Source organism: Scomber scombrus, chromosome 16, assembly GCF_963691925.1.
Source record: "Scomber scombrus chromosome 16, fScoSco1.1, whole genome shotgun sequence".
In the NCBI taxonomy this organism is placed as follows: Eukaryota; Metazoa; Chordata; class Actinopteri; order Scombriformes; family Scombridae; genus Scomber; species Scomber scombrus.
Window position 1 is genome coordinate 29,059,553 of NC_084985.1, and position 27,261 is coordinate 29,086,813.

Here is a 27,261-nt window from a genome sequence, read left to right on the forward strand (position 1 = left end):
TAATAATATGAATTCCTGCAATTTCAATAGGGCCTTCGCACCGTTTAGTGCTCGGGCCCTAATAATAATAACAATAATAATCATCATCATCATAATCATAATAATAATAATAGCATTTCCTGCATCACAATCTAAACCTGAGGACGAAACTACACTATTTACTTTTATTTCTATCTGGTACTGTTCTTACATATTTGGTTATTATGTTCACACTGATATTCCTCCATCAGTGTAATAATGAATACAGGAGTGGCTTTAAAAGATTTCCTGTGTAGTTGCAGGACTAAATGGGTTTTATTTGTCAGACTGCCTCCTAGCTTGCTCCTCACGGAGTCATTCTCTGATTTTTTCTCTGTTTGCCACTATGGGCAGTTGTGTCCTTGTGTTCTGAGACATTCTGCTTTCTGGAATACCGTTTGCACTTGCAGGAGATCACCACAGTTATCTTGTAGGTCCTGGAGCTCCCGTCCTGGCATTGCAGCCAGATCCGCTGGGTCCGAGTGCGGTCAATGACGCAGCGCCACTCCTGGGCCTCGCGGCGGCTCCAGTACCTCCCTGTGTAACTCCCACTGCCGATCCAGTTTGGCAGCAGGTGGGCTGGTAGGCACTCCCCAGCACACACCAGCTCCTTTATGGGGTTGAGGCTGGTGCATTGGCCATCAGAGATGTATTTTGTGGACCTCAGCTCCCTGCAACCCACCTGACTCTGGTCTGGGCCTGAGAGAGGAAAATATACTGTCTTAGTATAATAACTGTTACTGTTCAGTTTCCAATGTGCAAACTTATGCTAGATAGGCTACCACTAAATCCTACACACATTTTAGTTCCTATTTTTTTTCCATTCCGTGCCACAATTAATGCAAAAAATTGCTATGGCTTATAGCTGCAGGTCAAAATACCAAGAATTCTGATACTGAATGCTCAACTCTGTTATTTGTCATAACTGATTTAAGTCAATTAAAAAAATGTAAAATGCATCCTCCATCACACCAATAAGACAGACATGATTCCATGCGTTTTATTTACTATATAGATAAGAAGCAGCATGACTGAACAAGATGAACGTAAAAATGTCATATGTGTACTGGAACTACCTGGCGCTTAACTGTTTGGACTCACCATTATGTGCAGTATCAGCCAGCCCCCTCCCGCCGTTCCTTGCTTTGTTCGTGGCTTCACTAGCCAGCTTGTCCTGCGTGTCGTGGAGCGGCTGGGTATTGACTGACTCTGTGGCGTCGTTGTGAACGGCTGAGCTGCTCGTGCCCAGTAACAAGAGGAACACGACGAGCTGGAATCCCCTGGCAAGACGGGTCATGACTGCACCTGGCGGCTGCTGTCAGTGACAATATGAGACCTGATGAATGAGTAACCTGCTGCAGCTGCTGCTTATATATCCTCTATTGTAACACTGTATGAATGAACAAGTGCACACCCACCTGAACTGCAACCTACAACTGTCATTCCTGTGCCCCCAAAGTCTGATTTGCTTCCCGTGCATTGTGTTGCAGTCTAAGTAAATTTCTAAATAATTAAATAAATCTCAGTTTACTTTCATTCTTTCATTGACATCTGTTATACACCACCGTCTACTTCACCTTAATGTGACCTCTGAATCACGGCATTTTACTCTGCACCAACATGTTTTTGATCGCTGAGTCATCGGGTTCAGTCATCCTGTAGGATTCTTATGTGTATCATTGTCGGCAGCCAGACAACTTTACAGTCGATTCCCGTTTTTATTCAACAGATTATAAATATTCTTAACACTATAGTTTTATGCCATGCGGTTCTGAAATATTACATCACCACAGTAATGAAAAAAGATAGTGTTATTATCATTAATGTTTCCAAAACTAAAGAAATGATGATTGATTTTAGGAAGTCCAGTGCAGCCATCACTCCCCTGTCGATCAATGACCAAGCTGTAGAGAGGTTCCAGCAGTCAGGGCCGGCCCTAGGATTTTGGTGGCCTTAAACTAAATTCTGTTTGTGGCCCCAAAACACTTCAGACACAACTACCAAACCAGACACGCTGCTCATAACTGAATGAACATGAACACACACACTAGAGATGGAACATTAATTAACAACAACTCTCTGACTTTATTTGAAAACAAAAGTTTATTAAAATGTGTGTAATGGATGTATAGGTAGACAACTGGATGTTGGGGGGTAGCAGAGTATGTAGAAGGATTCAGCAGTGATGAGCTATGGAGCTGCAGTCACATCAGAGGAGGGAGGAGATGAGCCTGAAGTCTCTGACCATGTTCCCTCAGCAGCTGTCATGTCAGCTGATGAGGTAGATGCTCCTGCTGCGGTCAAGTTGCTCCAAAATATTTAAATAATGCAAAGAAAAGATTATACATTAGATTATTATTATTATTTAAATATAGGCTGGAAGAAATTACCAAGGTACATTACATGAATCTTCCAGACCTATATATTAACCACACAACAAATACAATCAAGCTAGCCGTTATGAATTATAAATGAGGTTACAGTCCTGCTGATGTTAGTTGTTAATGCTAACATCAGTATTGTCTTCATTTGGATTTAAAAGTGATTTATGAAAAATTAAGACGCCCCGAGTGTCTAAATATCCCATTTATGTAGTTAATGAAGTTAATCTAATGAGGCATGTGAGTCTTAATTGTCCTTATAACATCCTTACCGTAGCATTACCTACTGTGTATTTAGGTTACCATGGTTACACCTACTGTGTATCTTAGTTACCATGGTTACACTGAGCTGTTGTTGCAGCTGTAAAACAGTAAATAAATGGTTTGAGCGTCATATAACTCCCACGAAACGACTCGTGTCGCTATAAGCAGAATTTATCCATCTGCCCGATAACATCTAGAGAGTCTGAAGAGTGTAGATATATGCTATGAATTGAAACATGCTAAAGTATCAGCGAATGGGATTAATTACTTTATTGTTTGTTTCATATGATAATGTGGTGCTATGTGTGACAGTTTGAAAGCATTAAGTGTGTTGTGTAATATGAATGCACCCAAGATGACAGGGTAAAAGTACTGAAGACAGTTGACCTTTTGTAAGACATGGTTATCACGTTGCAGAAGTAACCCTTAAAGACAGAACAGAGCATCTATCAATAGTGATGATTAGGAAGTAGTTATCTCTGAAGGTAAAGAAGATATGAAACAAAGAGGGGCTACGGCTTTGTAGCCATAGATACAGGATGTCTTGTGATTATGTAGTTCACATGGAAGTCACATACTATCACACTACACTGGACGTTGCTTAAGGAGGTCACAGGAAGGTCACATGAGAAGGTGGAGGATGGAGTCAGATCAACAGCCAATCAGGAGAAGACAACACCTCACATTGCATAAACATTCTGTATTGTATATAAGACTGGGTCAGGGAAAGCATAGAGTCAGACTTCGTGAACTGACAGACACTGTTGTTCGTCAGGGATAGGAAGATCTCGACCCAGAGCTCTGTACGCTTTATTCATTTACTGCTAAATAAAATAGTGTGTTGAGACCGAATATCTTCTCCTATTGCTTCATTAAACAAACACGCGGACTGAGCTCCCACATAGTGTAAGATTAGCAAGTAAAGATCGCTCAAGTCCAACAAGAGCCACATAATTAAATTATCAGAGTGTCTATTTGCACCCCTGGTACAAATAGCCTCGGCATAACAGCGGAACTATTTGCACCCTAGACGTATAACAACGTGAAAACATGGCGGACATTCATCTTCCACGCCAACAGAAAAGGGCGAATTTAGAAAGGTTTCATCTCTAATGTTTGTTCTAAAGACATTTCTGGCGGGAAAGTTGTATTATATTTTCATAATCTTTCCTCAGTGAATGCATACAAGCGTCAGTTTGTCAGTTAGAAATAATTTGTAGCCAATATCTATCTTCTGTATTAGCAAACATATTGGGCTGTCACATCATTACATAACACTGAAGCGGTGGCGTAATGGGCAGTGTGTCCGTCATTAGTGCAGGAGACCCGGGTTTGAGTCTTTGCAGCAGCAGTTACATTTTCATAACTTTGTTAAGTAAATTCATACAACCCGAAAATATCTGAATTAAAACCTTCAGGTTGTTATATGATGGAAATGAAATCTTCACAGATAAGTCTATGGTTGCTATGGATACCAAATACATTTCAGACCTCTGAAGTCTCAGGCATTGGCCGTGAGACATGCATTACAAGCTGCTCTCACGCTAACACGCCACACCTGACATTTTTTCACGCCGGGAAGTGATAGATCTCAGAGAACAGCAACGTATATTTATCCCTGGTCCCGGTGTCCCGGTGGGATACGGGAGTCGACACTCAGTCCCGCAGCATGCACTCCTGTACTGGGGTGCAAATGCATACATTGATATTTGCACCAAGACGGGTGCAATTAGAACACATTGCTATATATACAAGGGTACAAATAGCATCCACTTCTAATTTTACTGGGGTGCAAATAGCATTCATTGATTCATTGATTTCATATATAATTAAAGCTGCGAGCAGCGTTGGGCGGGACCTTGCCCCCTTGCGCACGTCGGGCCATGGCGAAGCGGAAAGGTTTCCGTCAGGTGCATTTAGATGCATTCAGGCCCGGACATTTATCGGACACTGCAATAAGTAGATATATACGTTACACACACACACACACACACATTCACTCACTCACTCACTCACTCACATATACACTCACACACACTCAGACATACACACACAATCATACACACACATATACACACACACACTCATACATGTACACACACATACACACACACAAACAAATACACACACACAAACACACACTCACACATATACACACACACACTCACACATACACACACACACTCACACATATACACACACACTCACACATACAGACACGCACTCACACATACATGCACGCGCGCGCACACACACACACACACACACTCACACATACACACAAACACACACACTCACACATATACACACACACTCACACGTACAGACTTATACATGCACACACACACTCACAGTCTCTCTCTCTCTCTCTCTGCCTCTGTCTGTCTGTGTAGACATTTAGACTGAGCAACTGAAATGAACCTCTAACACTTTGATGAGTCAAACAGGAGAGGAACTTATTTCCAGTGAAACCTGTAGATATGTTTGTAGTTCATGCTCATGTAATTCGTGTTTGATCTAGATTTTGACAGCAATGTCAGTGAAATAGTTGACAGACTGCACAGATATCTAAAATCATAATAATACAGTCAATAAACTTGAACAAGAATCAGAAAACTTCCTTATCAAGTATCATGTCAAGTTTTCTCCACTGGGTGGCACACTTAGACCACAAATGAACCTGGCTGAGCCAGCTGCATACACACACACACACACACACAGTCGTTGGCATGGTAGTTAACGACTGCAGAGCATGAGAACAAAGCATGCACAGACAGAATGGAGATCCGGGATTGAATGGGAGAGGAACAGGGTGCATATGTGTGTCCGCAGATCAAAAAGTATAAAACATAGCCAGACTAAATTACACACATATATAGATGGGAGTTGTGAATACATTTTGACTTTTAAATGGAGTCTGTAACTGAAAGTATGCAGGAATAATATATATATTTTGAAAAGCCTGAAAAATCGTCGTAAATCCCACATGTAACGGCAAACTGTGCACTTCCTGTTCGATTTAGGTCAGTGGTGTCAGCGTGTGATTTGTAGGTCTTGATAAGACACACAATTGAGGTTTGGTCTGATCTTTCTATGACATTCCTATCAGGCGTAGTGGCCGTTTTAGTGTTTCTAGGTGGCGCTAGAGAGTTCAACGTTGTTTGTTTTTCCATTTTATCGAATTTTTCGCCAGACCTGATGTGCGTTCCAAATTTGGTGAGTTTAGGAGCAGGTTTAGGGGGTCAAATTAAGGCTCCAAGAGGTGGTAAAATAATAACTAGAATACAGAGAGTACACAATTTATTTCCAGTGTTCAAAAGTCCCCCTGATCATATTCTGGTTTCGAGTATTAAGTACATCTTACTAGTCAGTATCAAGTGTAATGTACTTTATTCTCAACTTAACATCCCGGAAATATTAAGTAAATGTTCATCATATTTAAGCATAAATAATATTTATTTAAACTAATTAATTAAAGTCTACTTCATTTTTTTCACAGACAGGAACATCACTGTTATGAAATTAATAAGTAAATCTTATCATTAAGAGAGTAGATTTTATTATAGTTTTTTATGACTGGAATTCTTTTTGGAAATTGACTGGAAATATTCCAGTATTTCAATTCCAATATTCCAGTTAATCATATTTAAGCATAAATAATATTTATTTAAACTAATTAAAGTCCCTGTAAAGAAAGAATAAATATGTGCTCTGAGTTTGACATGCCACAGAAGAGTGTGTTGTTAACCACCCTGCCAAATGTGAATGATTAAAAAAATGGCTAAATATGTGAAATTAGGCTTCAAAGTTGTGTAAAAATCCGCCTCTGTCTCTGTGGGCGTTCCCGCCAAATTCGCTGAAGCCCCGCCCCCTACCGAGTTTCACCTGTCAATCAAAGTCACCACCTCTGTGGGCGTTCCCGCCGAGTTCGCTGAAGCCCCGCCCCCTACAGAGTGTCACCTGTCAATCAAAGTCACCACCTCTACCCTAAACATGGATGCTATTGCTGAGAGCTAGCTTGGTTAACTGACAAAATAGACAGACAGGAATCAGCCAATCACAGAAAAGTAAGTCAGTTTCCGCCCAGCAACAGGCTGTCAAGGACAGCAGAGGTTCTACGGTTGCTACGGTGATTTGAGAATCTGCTTGGAAAAAATTCTCAAAATGCCTCAGAATTTGGCTTCTGACAAGGTCCCGAACAATTGCAAACTGTGAGAAAATCGTAACTCCTGTCCAAAAACCGAAAACACCGTGAGAGACACAGAAGCCGGCAGATTCTGACAGTGTTTATTTTATTCAGATATTCCTTAAAATGAGCGCGTAAGCTCAGTGCGAAGACAGAGTGAGATTCTTTTGAAAAAAAACAGACTACAGATTACATTACAGTCAATGGGGAGCGAGACAGGTATTGCCGCTGGTCTCGGCCCCCCCGTTTAAATTTTGTGCAGACCCCGCCTGTCAATGTCACATTTTATGAATCCCAACACCTATGTCTACATTTTGACAAAAAAATGTTGTCTCCTTTTCACGGTTTGGCCGTGAGCTCGAGTTAAAAATAAAAATTAAGTTCATATTTTACTGCTTCTCACACTCAAGCTAACTGACGCTTCCACTCTAACTTTGAAGAAAAAGTGATTTCCACTCCTCGTTTGACTGCTCATAGTTTGAAAAGTTTACATGTTATGTAAAAACAGTTTGGTGTTTTCGAGAGAGCACAAGTTTTCCTCCGTTTTAAAGTTTGAATCACATTTCTACGTGCAGGTATGAGAGAGCTAGGTGACTCTGAATAAAGGTGAAATTTTGTGGTTTTAAAAAAAAATTCCCATTCATTTTCAATGGAGAAATTTCCCGGTATTTTGGGAATAACTCTGGGAAAAACAGAGTTTGGAAATTCTGAATAATAGCACCCATCTCCCGATCGAGCCGCACGTTTTGATGTATATATTGTCGGGGTTTTCTCAAAGCTGTGGGAGGAGTTACGCGCCGAAATTTGGCGGAAGAATAAAAAAAAATAAAAATAAGTATGGCGAAGATTAATAGATGCCTCGGAGCGTAGCACCCGTGGCACTAATAAGTATGGTGAAGATTAATAGATGCCTCGGAGCGTAGCACCCGTGGCACTAATAATTAATACTGCAAGCAGTGTCGAAGGGCCCTCGCACCACCCCGTTTACCCCCCCAACTGTAACGCTGTACGTGCACGTCGGTGCATGCGGCGGTCGCAGGGCTGTCAAAACTGGCATGTAGATGTCTTTGCTCCTGTGCCTTTAATTGAACATTGTGTGATGGGATTAATGTCTCCACTAGATGGCAAACTAAGACCACAAATGAGTCTGGGTGACTTCTCAGCACAAAGGAATGTGGGTGAAGGGCCAAAAAATCATTAATTAGGGGGCGCTATTGAGTTGTTGTGCCACGCCCAGGGGCAGTTATAGTCTCAAATTAAAGTGCTCCTGAGTGTGAACCTATGAGGGCAGTTTGGTGATTCTGTGAAGACGGGAAAGTCCTCTAAACTATGTGGGAAAAACGGAAAATTGACGCAGGAAATGCACAATAACCGACTTCCTGTTAGAGCGAAAATTTTGAAAAAATTAATTTGGGGGTTTACCCATGAGTGCTATGAGTGCTAATTTCACGAAGATCAGACACATTTTTTGGTCACATGACCTACTGTTAGGGGGCACTATGGAGACCCCTTGCCACACCCACCCCCAATGAGGTTGAAATTGAAATGGCTTCACCAGGCGTGACATTTCACGCGCTGCATGTATAAACATCCGACAATGTATGGAGGAGTTATAAGTTTGCAGTGGACTATTTTAACAGAAAGCTGTTCCACTCGCTGTTTCACTCGATGCCCTGGTCCTGAGGAGCACCCCCTTCCAGCTGTACCGACCTTCTGGATGGTATCTAATTGCCGATGGCGGATATCCATGCTTGGCTGAGCCAATTTGCCTGCTGACACCCTTCAGGGAGCCTGTCCGCAATGCTGTGGAAGGCAGGTACAACGCAAGGCTGTCCAGGGCACAGTGTGTGGTGGAGAGGGCATTTGGAGTCCCCAAGACCAGGTGGCGCTCCATTTTCCTCAAGGCACTGGAGGTGAAGGTGGAGTTTGTGCCTGAGGTCATCACTGCCTGCCTTTTCCTGCACAATCTCTGCCTCGGGAATGGGGACATCTTGGAGCCTGAGCTTGTGGAAGAAGAAGATGGTGATGATGGGAATGAAGGGGAAGGTCACGAGCCAGTTCAGCGGTCTGGGGACACACTCAGGGACAGGCTTGAAGCAGCAGTGTCTGCGCCGAGGGATTTGGCACCAGTTTTGCAAGAACATGATTATTAGATTATTAGAGGGCGAGGTACAAGCGGCCGAAATGAGCTTCCTCCGTAGGGTGGCTGGGCTCTCCCTTAGAGATAGGGTGAGAAGCTCGGTCATCCGGGAGGAGCTCGGAGTAGACCCGCTGCTCCTCCGCGTTGAGAAGAGCCAGATGAGGTGGCTCGGGCATCTAGTTAGGATGCCTCCCGGACGCCTCCCGGGTGAGGTGTTCAGGGCACGTCCCACCGGTAGGAGATCCCGGGGAAGACCTAGGACACGCTGGAGAGACTATGTCTCTCGGCTGGCCTGGGAACGCCTCGGGATCCCCCGGGAAGAGCTGGACGAAGTGGCTGGGGAGAGGGAAGTCTGGGTTTCCCTGCTTAGGCTGCTGCCCCCGCGACCCGACCCCGGATAAGCGGAAAGAAGATGGATGGATGGATAGAGGGCGAGGACTCCAGAAGGGAGTCCTGCCCTTGCCTGGAGGCAAGGACCCTATTGAATTTGTATCGTTTTTTATTATTCTTCAACCGCCTCTTTGAGCCTTAATTTGACCCCCTAAACCTGCTCCAAAACTCACCAAATTCGGAACGCACATCAGGTCTGGCGAAAAATTCGATAAAATGGAAAAACAAACAACGTCGAACTCTCTAGCGCCACCTAGAAACACTAAAACGGCCACTACGCCCGATAGGAATGTCGTAGAAAGATCAAACCAAAACTAAATGTTTTGTCTTATCAAGACCTACAAATCACGCACTGACACCCCTGACCTAAATCCAACAGGAAGTGCACAATTAGCTGTTACATGTGGGATTTTCGCCGATTCTTGGCCTGCTACAAACGTTATCTTGTCCGAGGGCGTTCATTGTGGCGGCTTCAAACTTAAATGGCTGACTTAGCACACCCTGCTGCACAAAAGTTCTGAACAACTTTTTCATTACTCGTCCGGTTTGAACTTTAGAAGCCCTCAAAGGTCAAGTGCCCAAAAACCCTCGCCAAAACGCTCCCATAGACAATGAATGGGAGGAGAGTCTCATGCCACTTTGACCCTAAATTTGACCACCTAAACATGCTCCAGGACAGACCAAATTCAACACGCACATCAGGTCTGGCCATAGATTTGATAAAATGGAAAAATTAACCCCAAAAGTGCCAAAATGGGCTCTCTAGCGCCACCTAGAAACAGTAAAACGGCCACTACGCCTGATAGGAATGGCATAGAAAGATCAAACCAAAACTCAATTGTTTGTCTTATCAAGACCTACAAATCACGCGCTGACACCCCTGACCTAAATCCAACAGGAAGTGCACAGTTTGCAGTTACATGTGGGATCTTCAACGTTTTTTCAGGCTTTTCAAAATATATATATTATTCCTGCATTCTTTCAGTTACAGCCTCCATTCAAACGTCAAAATGTAGCCACAAGTCTCATCTATAGATGTGTGTAATTTGGTCTGGCTATGATTTATACTTTTTGATCTGCGGCCCCACATGTGCACCCTGTTCCTCTCCCATTCAATCCGGACTCTGCCTGCTGTCTGCCCATGCTCTGTTGGCATGCTCTCCAGTCGTTAACTACCATGGCAACGACTGTGTGTGTGTGTATGCAGCTGGCTCAGCCAGGTCTTAATGTTACACCCAGTTGAGAAAACTTGTCATGATAGTTCAAGTTTATTGACTGTATTATTATGATTTTAGATATCTGTGCAGTCTGTCAACTATTTCACTGACATTGCTGTCAAAGTCTAGATCAAACACGAATTACATGAGCATGAACTACAAACATATCTACAGGTTTCACTGGAAATAAGTTCCTCTCCTGTTTGACTTATCAGTGTTGGAGGTTCATTTCAGTTGCTCAGTCTAAATGTCTACACAGACAGACAGACAGACAGAAAGAGAGAGAGAGAGAGAGAAAGTGTGAGTGTGTGTGTGTGTGTGTGTGTATTTGTGTGCGTGCGTGCATGTGTATGTACACGTGTGTCGTATCAGTGAAAACATGGAGCGGAGTTTCATTGATTTGGGTTTTCTCTCAATAAACAATCGAGACGGATTTAATAATGAAGCTCTGACACCGCGGTCTGAAAACAGTGCTGAGTGAATAGGTAGATGTGTGTGTGTGTGTGTGTGTGTGTGTGTGTGTGTAGGGGGGTTATTGTTACTGTGATTGCGTGAGAGTTGACAGCTCTGATTAAGTCACTTTTCGTCTTTCTGTTAAAGTTTTGGCATACTTGTATTGTAAATAAGAGATATATTCCTGACCAAAGCTAGCTTTACATATATCTAGAAATAGGATATTGAGAAATGTTAGTAAATAGTGTTTTTGGCAAGAGTGACACAGTTGTACAGTAAATAGTGATTAACATGCACAGCAAGAATGACAAACTATAAACAAGCAGCGTTGGGCGGGACCTTGCGCACGTCGGGCCGTGGTGAAGCAGAAAGGTTTCCGTTAGGGGCATTTAGATGCCTTCAGACCTTCAGAGAGCATGCACAGAAACTTGTTTGTTAAACAAAAACGTCATTGTGGAATTCTTTCACATATACAGGTTGTTCTTTTAATAGGGTGTTATGGTGTTACAGTAAATCAGAGGCAAGCAGACCATCATTTCATATTTATTTACACAAAAACAGGCAGATCTTGTAAGCCCTGGCATCCATTTTGTATAGTACCGGAGATTTCACCATATAAGGTCAAGAGTGTCTTTGACAAATGGGAATTTATTTTTTTTGATGACTTTGATTGGACGTCCTGGTGGCCTGATGAACGCGTCATCCATTCGACACATAAATTGCGTGGGTGTGGCAAGTTTTATTAATGATGTGTTATTATGCTAATGTTATTGAACTTACCTAACTGTTAGCTGTAGCATGATTTTTGCAGTTATACTAATTATATTGTAATGCTTTGTCTGGCTTTGTTTCTCTCTCTATGTGTTACATAGCTTATATTTTTGATGTTTTGGCCATTTTTTGTGCAGTAAGATGCTGGTTAGGTAATTATGTTAAGAGGAATGACTCGTGTTTTTGTCGAGCTTGTGAAGATAACTGCAGCTACTTTTAATCTGATACAATTCAATTTTAAGACACAAGTGGTTGACTTAAATAACTATTACAACATGTAAAAGGCAGTAAAAAGGTTGTGAGATGGATTTTAAAAATGTATTGGTGGTTTGTTTGGTCAATTAGCATGATTAGCCCGTATGCTAATGTATGCAACTTAGCCACGTGTTAGCCCGCTAGCCTGTTAGGTAATTATATTAATAGGAATGACTCATGTGTTTGTCAAGCTTGTGAAGCTAACTGCAGCTGCTTTTAATGTGATACAATTGAATCATAAGACACAAGTGGTTGACTTAAATAACTATTACAACATGTAAAAGGCAGTAAAAAGGTTGTGAGATGGATTTTAAAAATGTATTGGTGGTTTTTTTGGTCAATTAGCATGATTAGCGTGTATGCTAATCATATGCTAATGTATGCCACGTGTTAGCCCGTTAGCCAGAGCATGATTTGTACCTGTATGCTAATGCTGTTAAACTTTAATACATGTTATTTTAGCGCGAGCTAGGCAGCTGTTTGATGTGATTGAAAAGAAATTGTGTGCTTTGTCTGTATGCTTTTGTTCCTCTGTGTCATTTATTTAGCTTAGTTTTGGTGTGTAAGTCATTGTGTGTAGTAATAGAGCAAATATTTAATAAGGATGCATGTTAGTCATGTTTTTGAGAGGAAAGACTCCTTGTTAATGTCAGAAAAAAACACCTTTTGCAACAGTTGAGGATTAGTTTATCCAGGATGGTTAAAGACATTCTTTTGATTAAAGTGTTTTATCTTGTTGTGTCTATCAGACGTGATTGTACAGATTTTCTATATCACAGCAATATTTAAATTTAATCATGTGTATCATAGGCGACGAAACCGTGGGTGCTCCGGGGGCCCGGGCACCCACGGGAATTCATGAGCACCCACGGGATCCAGCTGACATTTTTTTTAATCAAACACGTACTTCGGACGAGACTAGCGGTTTCTCTGTTAAAACACTGTAACTCCTACCGTTGTTCCTACTTACACTTATTATAGACGTCCGATTGGGATATATAGCGCTCTATTTAAAATATGTTTGCATAACGGTGCGCAGAGAAGTTTAGTCATTTACTTAATAAAGGAGCACAATCCATACAAACAAGCATTACATTTGTAATGTTGTGTTTTGAGAAGAATTCTGAGGTTCATTTTAGGCATATTTAATTTATGTCCATCAAAGAAATGTTTAAATATTTATAATATAGCTTCTAATTACTTCTAATTTTTGGTTATAAAGCGTCTCACGAATGCAATGAAATGTAGGCTACGATAATTTAATGTAGCCTAATGATTTTCACTCTTGATTTATTTTATTTTATTGTCATCTCATCTGTTAAAGATTTATATTTTTGTGAAGCGTTTCAAACGCACTCATGTTTAAATCTGTTATAGGCTACAACCAGTAGCAAGACCTGTCTAAATCAACTGATTTAGCCTAGTTTATGAATGGAATCAGTTATCTTGGGTAATGTGATTGTGTTTAACTTGTTTGATTGCAATCAACCAGCGTTCAGTATCAGCCTGTTGTTTTACCTGTTGAATTTCCTGATACAACTTCATGGTTACTCAGCTAAATAAATTAAGCTACTCAGTTAAAAAAAATGCAATGCCTAGGACTCACGTTGACAGTGCCAAAGTTAGGCTACTCGCCTTGCAATAAGAGGTAAATAAACGTTTCAAATGGAAAGCACTTGTTTGACTTTACGCTCCTTTATTCAGAGCGAACAACGCTTCGCCTCTGTGCGTTCTGTTCACTCAGGCATTAAATAAGCGTTTCTTTTATTGTCCTGGACATTATTTTAGCCTAACTCTAAACCAGTTAATAGAAATATTTTCATGATGTCTGAAACCTTTTGAGTGTCGAAAATTTGGAGGAGGGGAGTCAGATTAAAAGTGCCAATGGAGATGGCGCGCGCACCCATCCGTTAGCAGCCTATCCAAACTCAATGCAGGGATAAAAGCACCACCCTTGATAAAATGTAGGCTAGATCTTTTAGCAAAGTGATATTACCACACTACAACACATGTACTAGGCTGGCTACAGATTGATTTGTCATATTACAAAGCTCAGCTTGACTGCTTTACATGTTTTCATCCCGGGAAATAGTTTTGGTCATAAGTGCCATCGGTTGTGTCGCGTCAAGCGTTTGCCGTGTAATTCCATTTTCGATTTAAATTTAAATAGGTTATTTTATTGTAAAATATTGATGCGATATGCACAGGGAAAATAAATAGGACTATATGAAACGTTATTATGCAATTTATGGGTCGCGACCCCCATTTGGGAACCGCGAGCACCCACGGGCAAAAACAAAAGTCGGCGCCTATGATGTGTATTATTATTTTTTAATGTACAGGTATCTTACTCTGTGGCCTGTGTGATCTGGTTCTCTGCTGGTTTGACGACTGCGATCTTCAGCTGCTTTTCATCTGGTCTACAACTGCTGTACATCTGTGATCCTCTGATCCAGAACACATTTGCACTCTATACACTTATTCAGTCTCTAAACACACGATCAACTGTTAACCTACACATATTTCCACTGATTCCACAGCACATATACACACACACACACACACACACACACACACACACACACACACACACACACACTTAATTGTTTTAATAAATTGACAATCTCCTATCAAGGTAAGTTTAAGTTTTTGTGTATTTAAAGGATGAGGTCCAACTCTGGCTGGTGAAGCATATGTTTTGAATGTGAGTCACTCTGGGAATAGTGAATAAAACATTTTGTTTGTTTTTTATTTTTTAGATGCCCCGTGCGAAGTCTCACCGTCGTGCCCTGGCTCTGAAGCGGAGGATGGCGGAGCCGCAGTCGTGGACCCCTGTGTCGCCCGTCCCTGAGTTTGTTCCTCGTACGTATTAAATAGTTTTGTGTTTTTTTCATGTTTCATTTGCTGTGTTTAAATGTAATGTAAAGATGTGAAAATCTTGTATTGAAATCCTTTGCTTTGATCTCAACATAAACAGGGCTCGGTACTGGTGACTCACCGCAGCATCAAGTTCGTCGCTCCAGCCCAGCGCCCGGACCAGCAGGTATTATTTTTGTTTTTCATAAAGACATTCATAGTTGTATGGAGTAATAGTTGATGTCTCTTTTCTAAAACAATCTTTCTGTTGTTGCAGCTTGTGTTCATTATCGGAGCCTCTCACCTGCGGTCCATGGTGGACGGTTTCGTGGACATGCCGGAGGAACCCCTGTCTTTTTGTTTTTTGTCTGTTCCAGGTGCGTCGGCCGCGGAGCCGAGGACCGAGGCTTCCCTCCACGCCTGACCATCCCGCCGGGCCTGCAGCAGGTGTTTCGTCAGGAGTTCCACCGCGTCGCAGCGAGCATGGGTATGTTAAAGTTGTGGTCATCTGCAAAATTCATGCAATGTGTAATTCAACACGAAGTGATAATACGGGTTTACATTTTTGAAATATTGATGATGATCCTCACATGTCTGCGTCAGGTCTCCCGTGGGTGCCTGTGGCCGAGGAATTCCCGCTGGATCGGTTGGCGCTGTGGTGTCACGACGGCGTAAGTACAGCATACTTTGTTGTTACATGATATAGATGGAAGGATTATGTGTTTTCTTTCATGTCCAATACACATATGGAGTGACATGTTGGCTGTGTTTGAATGTCTTTCAGGTGCACCTCAGCGACGACTTTGGCGCGCCCATCCTGGTGGATCTGCTGTGTCAGGCTGCGGTCCGCCTGCTGGCACCTCCTCCGCCCGAGCCCGTAGTGTCCCCCCCGGTGCCCCCCCCCGACATCGCAGCGTGCCAAGGTCTCCCCCAGGCTGGTCGTGACGGGGCACGTTCCCGTGCCACGTCGCACCAACCCCTGGGAGTACACCCTGGTTGGACGGCAGGGCAAGGTAATGTGCTGCTCCGAGTCATTGTGCAAAGTTTTGTTTTTTGGTGTACAATAAAATCTAAGCAAGTCCTTTCTTTATTTTTGTTTTAAAGGCTGGAGTGTCTGAGGTGCGACAGTCTGTCATCCCGTCCAACCCGGTGTGGCTCAGCAGTGCCATGTTGGATGCCATGGAGTAGGTTTCGCCTTCTTCTGACTCTGACGGGCCTGCTGATCCACCAGCTGGCCAGGTAAGAAGCTCACAAATGATATGTAAATACTGTTGAAAACCAAACAGGAAGACGGCTGTTTATAAATGGGTTTTTTTTTTTTCTTCCTTTAGACTTCCTCTGTGAAGTGTCGGCGCAGGGTTGTTGCCACAAGGCGCAGAGGAGGAGAGCGGCAGGTCAGTGTATATATATATTTTTTTAAGATGTTACTGATGTGGATTTTTTTGTGTATTTGGTAACATATGCAGCAACAAAATGAGTGCATTGTTTAAATTAGTTTGTGTTTTTTTTGGTTTTGTTTTCTTTAAAGGTTCTGGCAACTCCTTCACCTGTCCGTGTGACCGAGTCTGCCCCCATGTCCGGCCCAGCAGTGCAGCAGGTTTGTTTTTGATTAAATATAATGTGACTTACTAATTATGACAGGTAGTAACGACATTTCTTCTATTTTTTTATTTAGTAAAACTTTGCATTTCATTTATGTGTCAGGTGAAGATGACAGCCCAGGAGTCCGTGGAGGTGTCTGTGGTGCCACTGTCTGCCAGCGTGGTGGGGGAGGAGGTTGCTGCTGCGTGACCTGCTGTGCCGATGGAGTCCACCGTCCAGGAGGGAACCCAGATGCCACAGAAGGTAAGGAAAGGTAAGGCTGTTTGTGTTCCGGATGTTAGTGCAGAGATGTTAGAGTCTGACAGTGTTGTAGCAGCTGAGGATAGCAGAGGGATTAGGCCAGCTAGGGTTGTGCGTGGATCGTTTCACCAGGCGGATAAGCGGTTTGTGTATGGAGGAGTGCAGTGTATGGCTATAGCTTTGGTCAGCTGAGCCAAACACACAGTGAGCAGTGTGTTTTTGTGGGGGAGGCCCAATCTGGATTGGCGTAGGTGATGAGTTGTACGCTAGTTTGTATGACCTCAACATCTTTAACCATGAGTCAAAACTGCTCTCTGTTCCCGATTTGCCACAGCAGTTAGTGATAGATGAGCAGGTGTTTAGCTTTAGTTTTGGTGACACATTGTTAGGGGAAGTAGGCGTGACTTAGGGTGAACACATCGACAGCGGTGTGTTCATCAGTCTGCGAAATGGACTGGAGAGGATCTTCAGTCAGTACAGCACCTGTCTTCTGACCTTGTGCGGAAATACTTCTGCCATCATTTGTGAGGATGGACGGTTCGCTGTGGTCGACAGTCACTCACGCAGTAGTATTGGCTTGGTGGAGGTCAACGGTACAAGTGTTGTTCTGCGTTTTGGATGTCTTGACGACCTGCACCACTACATCTGTCGTTTGGCTGACAGTCTCAGTTCCAGGCAGAAGCTCTTTGAACTGAGTGGCATTAGTGTCAGTGAGGGTGCAAGTCCGGCACTGTCTGGTGTTTCTGTGGAGAGTTTCATCACTGAGATGAGTACTGCTCCAGCACCAGAGTCTAGTGACATAATTGAGGCAAAGGTGGATTATGAGGTTTCTTCAGGAAATCATGTCTCTGAGAGTGTTGGTGTAGCTGCGAGTCCTGCACGGTCTGTAATTTTTCTGTAGTCAGTTTTGGCAGTGAGGTGAGCAGAGGTTCAGAGGCAGAATCACAGGTTACTGATGGCAGAAAGCGTAAGATTTCTTGGGGCACTCCTATGTCAAAGAAATCAAAGGATTTTGAGGCAGAATCACCAGTTAGTGATTGCAGAAAGCGTAAGATTTCTTGGGGCACTCGTATGTCAAAGAAATTAAAGGGTGTTGACTTTAGTGAGGTTAACTTGGATGTAGAGTTTGTTAGTGCTGTTGCAAATGAAGAGCTGGTCTTCCGTCCACTCAGTAGAGATGTGTGTAAAGCTTTGTGTAGCAAGTTGAATGTAGACATTGAGCAGGTCAGTGGTCCGGTGTCCACGCAGGTTGGGTTATTGGGGGCTCCTTGTAGAAATGAGAGGATTGTGGCAGATGGTAACTGCTTCTTCCGAGCTATCTCTCATGCTGTGAGTGGCTCACAGAAGCACCATCGGAAGATTAGGATGGCTGTATGTAAAGAGTTGGAAAGCAATGCTGCTAAGTATAAAGGTATTTTGAGGCATGAGTATTCCTCTGTGGGTGAGTACATTCGGCAGTCCAGGATGAAAAGTGTGAACAGTTGGGTCCCAGAGGTTGAAATCCAGGTCACAGCCGATTGGTTAGGAGTTAGCGTGTGTACTTTTCATGATGGACGTTGGCTGAAGTACAAGTGTAACACTAAGTGTTTGTCAGTAGAGTGCATTTATCTAGAGAATATCATGGGACAGCATTTCGAGAGTGTTGAGTGTGTTTATAAGCCTGGACTGCAGAGTTGTTATGGCAACTGTCAAGTTAGTGACGTGACAGGATACAGCCTTAGGTCTAGAATGAGGGTTATTGTGGATAGTGGTAATGTTGAAGGTGTAGGGTCTGATGAAGGTGTATGTGATTGTGATGAGGTTGTGGATGGTGCTAGTGAGATAATGTCGAGTAGTAAGTCTGTAAAATCCAAGTATCTTGCGCGGAAAAAAGCTAGACTGGACAAAATGAATACGTTGTATGGGGAGAAACGTATATTAGGGTTATTGAAGATGTATCAGGAAAGTGTATTGTTCAGAGAAAGATGTAAAGCGAGTAGTGTTAGTAAATATGAACAAAACGTCCAGCATAGGAACAAAGTTAAATTGAGCAGTGTTAGTAAATATGAACAAAACGTCGAGCACAGGAACAAAGTTATAGCGAGAGGCGTTTGTAAATATAGAGAAGGCATCCAACACAGGCAGAGTGTTATTACTAATGTCAGGTTGAGTATGAAGCAGAAAATGGAGAAGTCAAAAGACTTTGGTTTTGTTATGGAGCAGTTTGTGGAAAAGGTTAGAGATGGACCAGATTTTGTGTGTTGTGTTTGCTATAGGTTGTTGTTCAGATATCAGGTTATAAGTTGTGAAAGGGACGTTTATAGTAGAAGTTTAGCAACAGCTGATATTGCAGGCAGGTGCATTAGTGAGAAATATCTGCATTAATGTAATGACGAGTGCGTTGTGCCCTGTCAGTTGGTGTCGTCTAGAGGTCAGCTTTGGATTTGTCATACGTGTCATCGTAAGATTAGTACAGGTCAGATGCCAGCTGAATGTTGGAATAACAACTTGGACCTTGATCCCGTTCCACCTGAACTGGAATGTTTGAATAGTCTAGAGCAGCATTTGATAGCTTTACATATCCCATTATTGAAAATGTTGGCATTACCTAAAGGAGGGCAAAATGGTGTTCACAGTCCAGTGACCTGTGTTCCAGCCAACATTAGACAGACTAGTAATGTGTTGCCACGTTCAAGTATGGAAGGGTCTCTATTGAAGGTCAAGTTGAAGCGTAAGTTGACATATAAAGGGTATTACCAGTATCACTTTGTGGATGCGTTGCATGTAAGACTGGCGCTAGAGTATTTAAAAAGTAACAATGTTCTTTATAAGGATATATAGTATAATGAAGAGTGGGTTAATGAGTTTTGTAGGAAGGAAGAGGCTAAATCAGGTACTGAGGATAAAGTTGTAGAAAAGGATGAACAGGTTGGCAAAGAGAGCAAGGTGACTGGTCAGGGTGGTTGTGATGTTGTAGAAGAGTCATCAGACATATTACAAGATGAAATGTTACATGACAGGCAACAGCACTGCATGTATCAGGACACTTGTCTTATGCCTGTTGATATTGGTCAGGAAGCATTAGACCAGTATTTTGATGACATAGTGAATATTGCGCCTGCAGAGGGGAATAGTCCAGTTAAGTTGCTTTCTGACCAGTCAAATGGAGCAAAGTGTTTCCCCGTGTTGTTTCCTCTGGGTAGTAAGACCTTCCACGACAGTCGCCCATATCGGTTGACACTGTCGCGTTATCTTAACAATAGGATAATGATGGTCGTTTTGCGCGTAATGTAGAGTACATATTTTTTGCGCAGTACATGGCTGAAATGGATCGGGTGGTGTCGGGTGTTTCTGTGGCTTTGCGTAAAGGTAAAGGAGGTCAGACGTCTCAAAGGATTAGTCAGAACATGTTAAAGGACGAGGAGTCTTTGAAGCAGTTGTTAGGGTTTGATGATGGGTATAGGTTTCTTAGGCCAATTAGAGGAACTCGACTTTTTGGGAGTCGGTTCAGAAGGACGTCATGGCTTGCGTGCGTCAGTCAGGGATTCCGACGTGGTTTTGTTCGTTTTCGTCTGCAGATCTGCGCTGGCAAAATCTCCTGACCAGCATCCTGAAACAGGAAGGCAGAACGCAGACGGTAGAGGATTTGGAGTGGGCAGACAGGTGTGAGTTGCTGCGTCGTAATCCGGTCACAGCTGCGAGGATGTTCGACTACAGATGGCATTGTTTTCTGAGAGAGGTTCTCATGTCTCCGTCTCAACCAATTGGTAAAATCGTCTATTACTTTTATAGAGTAGAGTTTCAGCAGCGCGGTTCTCCTCATGTTCACTGTTTGTTTTGGATTGACGGCGCTCCCCAAATTGATAAGAACACAGATGAAGAGATGGTCGAGTTTATTGATAAGTACGTTAGCTGCGAGTTACCGTCAGATGATGACGCATTATTGGATGTTGTGTCATCAGTTCAAACGCATTCAAAACGACATTCAAAGTCGTTCAAAAAAAAGCACACCACGTGTCGCTTTAATTTTCCAAACCCTGTTTCTGCACGGACATTTATTTGTAAAACAGCAGTAAAAGAATGCATGTGCGACACAAAAAAGGCAAAAGAGAAACACAAGAAAAACAAGCCAGTCTGTAAGTGTTTAGATGGCGACGATAGAATGCAAAAAGAGACGGCACAAGACATTCTGAAAGCTGTTAAGAAAGCTGTGGAAGATGTTGTGCCGTATGCTAGTGTAGAGGAGTTGTTTGCGAGTCTGCACATCAGTCAGGAAATATTTGAAGAGGCCTATAGGAGAATGGAGAAGAAGACTACGGTAGTTTATAAGAGAGGGGTGAACGAGGCTTGGGTGAACCAGTATAGCAAGAAGTTGTTGAAGTGCTGGAACGCTAACATGGACATTAGCTTTGTCACTGACCCTTATGCAGTAGTCGTATATATCATATCGTACATTACGAAAGGAGAGAGAGAAATTGGCCTATTATTGAATAATGCCCAAAAAGAAACAAAACAAGGAAATCTCTCTGCTAAAGAAGCTTTAAAGAAGTTGGGCAGTGTATATTTACACAACAGGGACGTTTGTGCACAGGAGTCAGTGTATAGGCTAACGGGCATGCATCTGAAGGAGTGTTCCAGAAAGGTTGTTTTTGTGCCGACAGGGAACAACATAGTTAAGATGAGTTTACCCCTTAGTGTTTTAAAGCAGAGGGCGTCTTCCCACGATCTTAGGCCAGAAGATATGTGGATGACGAGCATAATGGACAGGTATAGGAACAGGCCTCAGGATGACTTATTTGAGAAGATGTGCATGGCTACGTTTATGTCTGAGTATCGCGTTCTCAGCGTAAACGAAAAGTCTCCTAACAGAATTACATTGAGAAATGGTTTGGGATTCATCTTGATGAGAACACGTAGTCAGTTTGCGGTTGTTCGTTACATGCGTTATAGTTTAGAGAAACAAAATGAAGTTTCTCTAATCTTTTCAGAGTCTGCTGCAGTTGTTCCTTCCTCATAGAACTGACTCAGACCTCCTGCCCAAACCTGAAGGCTTTGAGCTGTTTTAACAGTTCTATAAGGATGGTAAGGTGACATTTAGTGATGGCTCCGTGTGTTCAGTTGAGACCGTGGTAAAGGGGAATAGGGCAAAGTTTGAGATAGATTGTGCGGATTTGGAGCGAGCTCAGGAGATTGCTGAGCAGCGCGATGTAGATGAAGACGCTTGGGGTTCGCTGTGTCCTGAATAGGAAGTGGAACGCCTTGAATGTTTAGAGGAAAGAAGGCAGCAACAGGGAGAAGAGCAGTTGGTAGAATCTTTTGAGAATATCCCGGATTTGGATGTTGGTAGCAGACAGGTGGTGCAGTTAGAGAGAGACAGGAGCATCATGTCTAGAAATGAGGGTTTAGCTTTAGTTAGATCTCTTAATGAGACACAGATGGCCATTTTTTACAGGGTGAGACAGTGGTGTTTGCAGAAGATGATGGGTAAAAACCCACAGCCTCTGCATGTGTTTGTGACAGGCGGTGCAGGGACGGGGAAAAGTCATTTAATTAGAGCTATTCAGTATGAGGCAGGGAGGCTCTTGTCAACTCTTTGTCATCAACCAGACGATATTTCTGTATTGTTAACTGCTCCTACAGGCATAGCTGCATACAATTTAAATAAAGCAACAATTCATCACACATTGAGTATTGGCACACATGCTAGTTTACCTTACATCCCTTTGGGTGAAGATAAACTTAACTCTCTGAGAGCCAAATTGAGGCACCTCCAAATTCTAGTCATTGATGGAATAAGTATGGTTGATCACAATCTGTTAGCATATGTTCATGGTAGGTTGAAGCAGATTAAACAGACAGGTGACTTTTCCCCATTTGGTAATGTCCGTGTGATAGCTGTTGGAGACTTCTATCAATTGCCTCCTGTTAAAGGGAAGCCTTTGTATAGCAGTCAGGTTGGTGTGGACCTGTGGTGTAACTTTAGTGTAGTGGAGCTGAACACTATAGTTAGGCAGAAGGATAGTGTGTTTGCTGAGTTGCTGAACAGGTTAAGAGTGCGTTCCAAGGACACCCCCATGTTAGAGAGCGATGTAAAGATGTTGAAGGCGCGTGAGACAGGAGAACAGAGCTCCGCTTTGCATATATTCCCAACTAATGCACAAGTGAGTGAGCACAATCTCACCCAGCTGTTTGACATGTGTCCCAATTATGTCACGATAGAAGCACAAGATTTTAGGAATAACAGGAAAACGGCGAAATTAGAATTGATGGTAGGGCATCACAGTAATGCGTCGGACACATGTTTACAAGAGAGTTTGTGTTTAGCTAGGAATGCGCGTGTCATGTTGTGTAAGAATGTAGATGTAGAAGATGGTCTGGTCAATGGCGCATGTGGCACAGTAACTCATATAGATTTTGGAGAGAATAAAACGTTTCCTCGAACAGTTTATGTCAAATTTGATGAGGAGAAAATTGGCTCACAGAGGAGTAAACAACGTGCACATGCGGCAGTAGAATGCAGGTATTCTACTGCTATTGATCCAGAGCAGGACAGGGCCAGTAAACGGGGTGGTCTGCGTCGTCAGTTTCCTCTGAAGCTAGCGTGGGCGTGTACTGTACACAAAGTGCAGGGTTTAACTGTCAATGAGGCTGTCGTGAGTTTGAAGAAGGTGTTTGCACCTGGGCAGGCGTATGTAGCACTTAGTCGTGTGAGGGCTTTGTCGGGACTGATCATCAGGGATTTTAAAGAGAAAGCCATCTATTGCAAGGGCACCATAAAGGAGGCCATGGATAGCATGCCTCCATTTTTAATTGAACAGCCACAGCCTTCATTAAATGCACACAGTTTCTCTGTGTATTTAATGAACGTTCAAAATTTAAGTCGCCACCGTTCAGATTTGGTGTCTTGCACACAGCATTTACAGCCTAACTGTATTGCTGTCACAGAAACGTGGCTCACTGCACAATCCTCATCAGACAGTGTCAAAATTGATGGGTACACTTTCCACAGTCGTCCTCGAGGTTTGTGTTACAGCAGCAGTAACCCCAAATTGTTAGAGCTACAGGACTTAGAACATGGTGGAGTTGGTTTGTACAGTTTAGCCAATATGGACTGTGACATTCTGCAGGTACCCAATTTGAATCTGGAGTGTTTGGTGTGCCTGTGTACCAAATTTAACATATTGATGGCAGTAATTTATCATCCACCATGTTATCCAAATTCTTTATTTAAACAGAATCTGGGGAAATTACTCGATTGGTTAAATCCAATCAGTAACACGATTGTAGTAATGGGAGATTTTAATGAAAACATTCTGAACAGATCATCAATTTGTAGATTCATGGGTAAAAAAGGATTTAATCAGCATGTAACACAAGCAACTACATTGATCGATCATGTTTATGTTGAAACAACACAGTATGATGTAGAATGTGCAGTGATGCCCACGTACTTCAGTGATCATGAAGGTATTCTGTGTAGATTTAGTGTGAAAGATGATCAGGGGCAGTTGGAGGATACAGAGGTTGTTTGAGGATGTAGGGATAGATGTGGAGTTTGATTTAGATCAGGATTAGGTTGGTTTGTTTAGCAAAGGAGCTGAGTGAAACACAGCGCAAGTGTTGGTCTTTACAAGTTTGTCATTGTTGCAGTTGTGTTTATCTGTAGGGTTTTAAGAGGAAACTGACTTGTAGTGTGTCGTGGTTTTCATGGTGTGTACGTTGGCTACCACATGAATGTTGTTTGTTGTGTAGAGTCTGTCCCACTCCAAAATGTAGATATTGTGAGTTATATTTTGTGGTTAATCATGTGTATGTATTGGTTTTAGATTGTGTATTTATTGTGGGGAGATTCTAGATATTGTATTTACTATATTGCAGCAATGTAATGTTTATTTATGTGGATCTAGTTTAAATTATATATTTATTATATTGTGGAAATGTAATGTTTGTTTGTGGTTCTGATTTAGGTTGTGTATTGTGTGAAAAAGTTGTATTTATGTCAGTAGTTTAGATAAGAAATGTTCATGTTTGTGTACATGAACTAAGAGCAAAATCTGTTTTGGCACCACAAGGCGCAGACTCTTAATTCTGCATGCCTGATCTGCCTAACAGGACAGTTTAAAAAAAGATATTCCTGTTATTGCCATTGTTTTTTTTTGCCATGTTTTCTCCTCCCCCTTGTTTCCCCCAGTCTCATGTTTTCTCTTTCCCCTATCCATTTTAAACTTTCTATAGTTCAGTGGCCTTTACGGTTGGGCAGTGATAAGGTAATATGGTATAACAGGGTATTTAAAAACAGCAATGTTATTACTGTCACTGTTTTTCCTTGAAAAGTAGGTTGTATTGAGTGACTAACCCCCCGGCCCACAGTCATACGGTGTAGTTGGTCGGTTTTATTTACTTTTAAACATTATCTTTTTTCTCTCTAAGGTGAACTTCGTGGTTATGGATGCTACTGTGAAGGAGCATCCCCAACCTCGCCAGCCCCCTGAAGTTAATGTGCAAATGAGATTTTGGCACAGAAGCAGCAAATGTATTTTTTGTGTTCTGCCTAAGTAATTCGTTATTGATCTGTTATTGATCTGTTATTGACCCTGACCCCGTCTCACTGTCCTGCAGGTCTGTGTTTCAAGCTGTACGTGAATCCGGACACAGATTTTTAAACCAATCACATTTCACGTGTTAATCCCATCATGGTGTCCATGACGACGGAGCGGATGCGAGGACGTGGGACGTTATCTTGACCTTTGACCGTGACATCATCAGATAGGAGTGAACACTTTAAAAAACACCTGAAGAAGAAACTGGATGGTTTGTGAGGCTTGGTCTTCGTCCTGAGGAGTGATCAGCTGATCAGACGCCCATGATGTGATCAATGTGACCCTGAGACAGAAAAACACGTTAGACACACGTCATCATCTTCTTCATCATCTTCATCACTCAGCTTACCGGTTCTCCTCCGAGACATCTGAGATATGTGAGCCGGACCTACACACACACACACACACGTTACCATAGAAATAGCAACATCACATACAGTTGCCCAAAGTCCAACGATAGTCCCAACACCTCCTCACATGTTAATGAGATGCATCCTCATGTTAATGAGATGCATCCTCATGTTAATGAGATGCTTCCTCATGTTAATGAGGTGCATCCTCACATGTTAATGAGATGCATCCTCATGTTAATGAGATGCATCCTAATGTTAATGAGGTGCATCCTCACGTTAATGAGATGCTTCCTCACATTAATGAGATGCTTCCTCACGTTAATGAGGTGCATCCTCGCGTTAATGAGGTGCATCCTCACGTTAATGAGATGCTTCCTCATGTTAATGAGGTGCATCCTCACATGTTAATGAGATGCATCCTCACGTTAGTGAGATGCATCCTCATGTTAATGAGGTGCATCCTCACGTTAATGAGGTGCATCCTCATGTTAATGAGATGTATCCTCACGTTAATGAGGTGCATCCTCACGTTAATGAGATGCATCCTCACGTTTATGAGGTGCATCCTCATGTTAATGAGGTGCATCCTCATGTTAATGAGATGCATCCTCACATGTTAATGAGATGCATCCTCACGTTTATGAGGTGCATCCTCACGTTAATGAGATGCATCCTCACGTTAATGAGATGCTTCCTCAAGTTAATGAGATGCATCCTCATGTTAATGAGATGCATCCTCACGTCAATGAGATGCTTCCTCATGTTAATGAGATGCTTCCTCATGTTAATGAGGTGCATCCTCATGTTAATGAGATGCATCATCACGTTAATGAGGTGCATCCTCACGTTAATGAGATGCATCATCACGTTAATGAGGTGCATCCTCACGTTAATGAGATGCATCCTCACGTTAATGAGGTGCATCCTCACATGTTAATGAGATGCATCCTCATGTTAATGAGATGCATCCTCATGTTAATGAGATGCTTCCTCATGTTGGACTCAGTTGAACTGATAGAAACATCTCAGTGATGTCTGTGTATCAGCTTCACTTACAGTATCACAGTGTAATTAATCAATAATATAATTTAATAATATAATTTTTAATGTGATGACGCTGCACTGACCTGCTATTCTTGTTGCTGATTGGATGGTGTAAAACTGTCCACAGTTTCCATTGGACACTCAGCGGTCTACAGTCCCGCCTCCAAACACACACGCTTCTGAGAAGACAAAAAAAATCATCTTCACTATAAACTGTAGTATTAGTATTAATACACAGTATCAGTGTATTAATACACAGTATCAGTGTATTAATACACAGTATTAGTATGTATTAATACACACAGTAATACTGTATACTAACACGCAGTTATACTGTGATTATATCTGACTGAACCCAACAGCTGCTGGAGGATAAATATCAGTTACACACACACACCTATACAGACACACATATACACACATATATACACACACATATACACACACATATACACACATACACACACACACACTTATACACACACATATACACACACACACTTATACACACA

General features: G+C 42.4%; 1 protein-coding gene and 1 pseudogene across 1 annotated transcript; one reads left to right on the forward strand and one right to left on the reverse strand.

Moving 5' to 3' along the window:
* Positions 1–325: 325 nt before the first annotated feature.
* On the reverse strand, positions 326–1,315 carry LOC133995977 (sclerostin domain-containing protein 1-like). The gene is made up of 2 exons (XM_062435483.1): positions 1,120–1,315; positions 326–717 (listed from the first exon to the last, which is right to left on the reverse strand). The coding sequence occupies exons 1-2, from the start codon at positions 1,313–1,315 to the stop codon at positions 326–328; spliced, it is 588 nt and encodes a 195-aa protein (XP_062291467.1).
* Positions 1,316–16,734: 15,419 nt separating this feature from the next.
* Positions 16,735–24,284, forward strand: LOC133995979 (uncharacterized; annotated as a pseudogene).
* The last annotated feature ends 2,977 nt before the right edge of the window (positions 24,285–27,261 follow it).

Bases quoted from the DNA above. Each gene is read 5' to 3' on its own strand.
- LOC133995977 (XM_062435483.1), bottom strand. From the start codon at position 1,315: ATGACCCGTCTTGCCAGGGGATTCCAGCTCGTCGTGTTCCTCTTGTTA. The intron at 718-1,119 runs GTGAGTCCAAAC...TTCCTCTCTCAG, and splicing joins GGCTGATACTGCACATAATG to GCCCAGACCAGAGTCAGGTG.